This window comes from Chiloscyllium plagiosum, unplaced genomic scaffold, assembly GCF_037043375.1.
Source record: "Chiloscyllium plagiosum isolate Xiang-an unplaced genomic scaffold, Cpla_swu_hap1 HiC_scaffold_17, whole genome shotgun sequence".
Lineage (NCBI taxonomy): Eukaryota > Metazoa > Chordata > Chondrichthyes > Orectolobiformes > Hemiscylliidae > Chiloscyllium > Chiloscyllium plagiosum.
Window position 1 is genome coordinate 76,290,981 of NW_028270155.1, and position 6,379 is coordinate 76,297,359.

The window sequence follows — 6,379 nt, forward strand, 5'->3', positions numbered from 1 at the left end:
TGACACTGACTGTCACAGGGCCCTCGCCCACCCCTCTCAGTGACACTGACTGCCTGTCACAGGGTCCCCACCTGTTCCTCTCAGTGACACTGACTGCCTGTCACAGGGTCCCCACCTGTTCCTCTCAGTGACACTGACAGCCTGTCGCAGGGCCCTCGCCCACTCCTCTCAGTGACACTGACTGCCTGTCACACGCCCTCGCCCACTCCTCTCATTAACACTGACTGCCTATCACAGGGTCCCCACCTGTTCCTCTCAGTGACACTGACTGCCTGTCACAGGGCCCTCGCCCACTCCTCTCAGTGACACTGACTGCCTATCACAGGGCCCTCGCCCACTCCTCTCAGTGACACTGACTGTCACAGGGCCCTCGCCCACTCCTCTCATTCACACTGACTGCCTGTCACAGGGTCCCCACCTGTTCCTCTCAGTGACACTGACTGTCTGTCACAGGGTCCCCACCTGTTCCTCTCAGTGACACTGACTGCCTGTCACAGGGCCCTCACCCACTCCTCTCAGTGACACTGACTGCCTGTCGCAGGGCCCTCGCCCACTCCTCTCAGTGACACTGACTGTCTGTCACAGGGTCCCCACCTGTTCCTTTCAGTGACACTGACTGCCTGTCACAGGGCCCTCGCCCACTCCTCTCAGTGACACTGACTGCCTGTCGCAGGGCCCTCGCCCACTCCTCTCAGTGACACTGACTGCCTATCACAGGGTCCCCACCTGTTCCTCTCAGTGACACTGACTGCCTGTCGCAGGGCCCTCGCCCACTCCTCTCAGTGACACTGACTGTCTGTCACAGGGCCCTCGCCCACTCCTCTCAGTGACACTGACTGCCTGTCACAGGGTCGCCACCTGTTCCTCTCAGTGACACTGACTGCCTGTCGCAGGGCCCTCGCCCACTCCTCTCATTCACACTGACTGCCTGTCACAGGGTCCCCACCTGTTCCTCTCAGTGACACTGACTGCCTGTCGCAGGGCCCTCGCCCACTCCTCTCAGTGACACTGACTGCCTGTCACAGGGTCCCCACCTGTTCCTCTCAGTGACACTGACTGCCTGTCGCAGGGCCCTCGCCCACTCCTCTCAGTGACACTGACTGCCTGTCACAGGGTCCCCACCTGTTCCTCTCAGTGTCACTGACTGCCTGTCGCAGGGCCCTCGCCCACTCCTCTCAGTGACACTGACTGCCTGTCACAGGGTCCCCACCTGTTCCTCTCAGTGACACTGACTGCCTGTCACAGGGCCCTTGCCCACCCCTCTCAGTGACACTGACTGCCTGTCACAGGGTCCTCACCCACTCCTCTCATTCACACTGACTGCCTGTCACAGGGTCCCCACCTGTTCCTCTCAGTGACACTGACTGCCTGTCGCAGGGCCCTCGCCCACTCCTCTCAGTGACACTGACTGCCTGTCACAGGGTCCCCACCTGTTCCTCTCAGTGACACTGACTGCCTGTCACAGGGCCCTCGCCCACTCCTCTCAGTGACACTGACTGCCTGTCACAGGGTCCCCACCTGTTCCTCTCAGTGACACTGACTGCCTGTCACACGCCCTCGCCCACTCCTCTCAGTGACACTGACTGCCTGTCGCAGGGCCCTCGCCCACTCCTCTCAGTGACACTGACTGCCTGTCACAGGGTCCCCACCTGTTCCTCTCAGTGTCACTGACTGCCTGTCACAGGGTCCTCACCCACTCCTCTCATTCACACTGACTGCCTGTCGCAGGGCCCTCGCCCACTCCTCTCAGTGACACTGACTGCCTGTCACAGGGTCCCCATCTGTTCCTCTCAGTGTCACTGACTGCCTGTCACAGGGTCCTCACCCACTCCTCTCATTCACACTGACTGCCTGTCACAGGGTCCCCACCTGTTCCTCTCAGTGACACTGACTGCCTGTCGCAGGGCCCTCGCCCACTCCTCTCAGTGACACTGACTGCCTGTCACAGGGTCCCCACCTGTTCCTCTCAGTGACACTGACTGCCTGTCACAGGGTCCCCACCTGTTCCTCTCAGTGACACTGACTGCCTGTCACAGGGCCCTCACCCACTCCTCTCAGTGACACTGACTGCCTGTCACACGCCCTCGCCCACTCCTCTCAGTGACACTGACTGCTTGTCGCAGGGCCCTCGCCCACTCCTCTCAGTGACACTGACTGCCTGTCACAGGGTCCCCACCTGTTCCTCTCAATGTCACTGACTGCCTGTCACAGGGCCCTCGCCCACTCCTCTCAGTGACACTGACTGCCTGTCACAGGGTCCCCACCTGTTCCTCTCAGTGACACTGACTGCCTGTCACAGGGCCCTCACCCACTCCTCTCAGTGACACTGACTGTCTGTCACAGGGTCCCCACCTGTTCCTCTCAGTGTCACTGACTGCCTGTCACAGGGTCCTCAGCCACTCCTCTCATTCACACTGACTGCCTGTCACAGGGTCCCCACCTGTTCCTCTCAGTGTCACTGACTGCCTGTCACAGGGCCCTCGCCCACTCCTCTCATTCACACTGACTGCCTGTCACAGGGTCCCCACCTGTTCCTCTCAGTGACACTGACTGCCTGTCGCAGGGCCCTCGCCCACTCCTCTCAGTGACACTGACTGCCTGTCACAGGGTCCCCACCTGTTCCTCTCAGTGACACTGACTGCCGGTCACAGGGCCCTCGCCCACTCCTCTCAGTGACACTGACTGCCTGTCACAGGGCCCTCGCCCACTCCTCTCATTCACACTGACTGCCTGTCACAGGGTCCCCACCTGTTCCTCTCAGTGACACTGACTGCCGGTCACAGGGCCCTCGCCCACCCCTCTCAGTGACACTGACTGCCTGTCGCAGGGCCCTCGCCCACCCCTCTCAGTGACACTGACTGCCTGTCACAGGACCCTCGCCCACCCCTCTCAGTGACACTGACTGTCTGTCACAGGGCCCTCGCCCACTCCGCTCAGTGACACTGACTGCCTGTCACAGGACCCTCGCCCACCCCTCTCAGTCACACTGCATGTCACATAAGGAGATGTGGTCAACATTTAAACCATGTTTCTGCAGGTGTTGTTGAATGGATGCAAAGTGTAGTGTTTTGACATTCACCTTAATGATTCAAAGTGGGTGAATCAAATGCTCCTGTTTGAATTTTTAACTTGGTTTTAATTTTTCTTTTGCATTTGGAATTTCTGATGCTGCTGAGCAGTGCTGATCAGATTGTCTGTAAAATTTCTGATCCCTCTGGGATCTTGGATATAACAACCTGATTCAACTATTGTTCGTTTCAGGTTGATAGCCCCGAATTCTTTGTGGAGAAAAGCATCACGGTCCCACCAGCCTCGCCGGGTGGTTCAGAGGTGGGTGTGGAGGTGATCTACGAGCCTCTCCGTCTGGGCGAGACCAGAGCAATTCTCAACGTCAACTCTCCGGTTGGAGGCGAGTACAACATCCCCCTCCTTGGAATGTGTCTCGCTGCAAAACCTCAGGGCCCCTTCTCAGTTCGAGCTGGTGCTAGTGCTACCATCCCATTCAGGAATATCTTCCCCCAGACGACCACCTACTCCTTCCAAGTGGACAATCCGGCATTTTCCTGCAAACCCACAGAGACACTACGTGGGAAGAAAACCCATGTTGTGGTTGTCAGCTTTGAAGCTACAAACTTCTCCAAATCCCCTGTCACTGGCAAGTTGATCATATCATGCCCAAGTTCCGCAGGATCGGGAGCTATGATGTCCTGGATTTATTACCTGAAAGGTGTTACTCCTGAGAAGTAAGAGGAAAAAAGATCTCGGGGATTCCTGCTTAAAGCACATGTTTTTCTTCTCCAAAAATTACCAAATGTTTTATTAACTCAGTCAATGCTCCAATCACTTTATTCCAAGTGGAATCTGCTTATTGACAAGTTTGTATGGTTGTCCAACCAGTAGCAGAGCAAGTTGCCAGATAATCTCCAGTATTGCTGTACGTGGAGGATATCAGGTGATCTCAGCCTGGAGAATTCTACCATCCAGATAAATCTCAACTGGGCAGCATTACCTGCCCGAGGCTCATTTTAAGGCTCCTGCCCAGTTTTATTCTGTATCCCACTTCCATACCGCCCAGGGACACCTCTCCTATTATCAAACCGAGTTGGCCAGTAAGCTTTCACCATCTTCATGTTGAGCAACAATTTCATTCTTTGTCAATAGGTCAGATTGAAATGTAGGGATTTTATATTCTTCCGTTTCCTATTAAAGTAGGTGATTGTGTTAGTTATTTCCTCCTTTGTTTCGCAAAGTGCCTTACTTCACACAGGCTCCTCCTCAGAGACTTGCAGCGATTACCAATTTTGTCAGAGATTCTGGTCCAGTCTCCCTCTGATTCAGTCTCCATTCATTCTTTGTGGCTGTGAACATGAATAATTCTCAAATTTCTCAAATACATTGTGTGCAAAACCTGTTGGCATGTTCCTGGGCAATTTGATAAGGTGTGCCAAAAGTTCACCTTTCTTTATGAATTGGACCAATAGCCCTTCGAGCTTTGTCTCTGGCAGTAATTCAACCCTTGATCCTAGCTCCTTACGTTTATTGAGATATGTTTAGTTGCCAAATCATAACTTTTGCTGTGGCTGTACGAAAGTTTATTTGGCGCCCTTTTTCCACTACAGCAGCCCCTATTGAGCTGGTTTGTGTGAGAGAGATGATGTTTGGTTTTGACTCCTTCTACCCATTACAATCTCAACATTCTTCTATATGTTTTCGTGTACAACACGTCATTCTCAATCTGCTGGCTTTTCTTTCCCGTGTGCCATGTTGTTGTATGAAAATATTTCTTTCCTTTGAATAAACCTTGTTGAATAACTGAACATGCTTAACATTGTACTTTCTTGGGATCGTAACATTACTTTAATCACCTTGAGGAATAGACCCCCTTTTCCAACCATGGGACCTCTCCTTGAGGGGTAATTTTTGATTTTCAGATTGACTTTTTCATTCTCTCTAATTATTAGGTGATACATTAACATGGTAACAATACTTTCTGTATTTGGGTTCACACATGGTATATTGGACTCGTACAGACACAGAAATAGACGGATTCATCACTGTCCCCAATAATGATCAACTCTCCAGTGAACATAAAGTCACAACACACAAGGAAGGTGTGAACGTTGTCGACACCACAGTATTTACATTGGCACAATAGGCAAATTAGAGCAACTAAAGTTTTTTTGTCAAAACAACTATTTACATACAAAAATCCATCTTCCTAAGTACACCTTTCAGTTTGTTGAGGTCACACCTCATGAATTTCTTGTGCAAATGTACAAAGCTGGAAGTTTTTAAAGAAGTCGTTGCTTTCCTTTTCACTGCATATCAGATCGCAATCCCAGATTTCAATTTATCAGGTTGATGCAATGTTCATCACCTTAGAGCAAGGATGATATGAAGTCCATTTTATTCACACTAATCTGTTTGTAGCAATCTCCTTACTGGGAATGACTGTGCTGCTGGTCCTGCCAGTACATAAAAGGAACAGATACAAGCTACCCCTGCATCTGATGGGAGCTGTCCCACAATGAGAGACGTGAACAATTCCTTTTTCTCTTTGTCACTGAGTACTTTATGTTAACGAAGGTTGAGGAAGGTGAGAGCCCGACTTGGAAACTGTTCTCGTCGCCATTGCTGTGTGTAGGTATGAAGCAGTGTCAGACCAGTTGGATGGAATGTAGCTCTGTCTGACCTTCTCAACAAGTACACCCAGATCATCCACTGCTTATCGGGTATCTGCCAAAATGGTCTATAACGTGGGTTTTAAAAAACACCTTCTGCAACAGAAAAACATCAGGAATGGAGACGCTGTCATTTACTTAGAGGAACAGCTCCACACACAAAGAAAGACCAATAACAAGCAGCATTGGCAGGAAACATGATGATATATGAGGATCGTACTTAATATGTTGTGCTTTTTGAGATAATCAGGTGGTCTGAATGGAGAGTGAGGGTTGGGTCTGTGTGGAGGGTGGGGCTGGCGAATGAGGGTCTGATGGCTGAAGGTTGGTTCTGGGTGAAGAGTGAGGCTGGAGAGTAAGAGTTAGGTGTGGAGGGAGGACGAGGGTTGAAGAGTGAGGGTTGGGTCGAGAAGAGGAGAGGAGATCGGGTCTGGAAAGTGATAGGGTTTGGAGAGAGAGGCAGCTACCCAATGACATGATCATTGTCTAGGTGAACAACCTTCTCAAGCTCTGTTACCCACACTGGATAAATCACAAGGTGAAACGGCTCTATTTCCCATTTCTAATATTTGTGCGATCAAAAGCTCCCAAGGAAATTGAAAAAAAGGTACAGCAAACTTTGTTTTAATCAGCACCTTATGAACCAGCACTCTCTTTAAACCAGTAAAAAAATCATACTCCTGAAATACCAGACATTT

The 6,379-nt window shown here is 51.3% G+C and overlaps 1 protein-coding gene across 1 annotated transcript in view; it reads left to right on the top strand.

Moving 5' to 3' along the window:
• The window catches only part of hydin (HYDIN axonemal central pair apparatus protein), a 905,740-nt gene extending 900,929 nt beyond the window's left edge, over positions 1–4,811 (top strand). Inside the window, exon 86 of the mRNA XM_043707374.2 lies at positions 3,262–4,811. Coding sequence (XP_043563309.2) covers positions 3,262–3,747 — 486 coding nt within the window. The 3' untranslated portion in view covers positions 3,748–4,811. The remainder of the gene's footprint in view (positions 1–3,261) is intronic.
• The last annotated feature ends 1,568 nt before the right edge of the window (positions 4,812–6,379 follow it).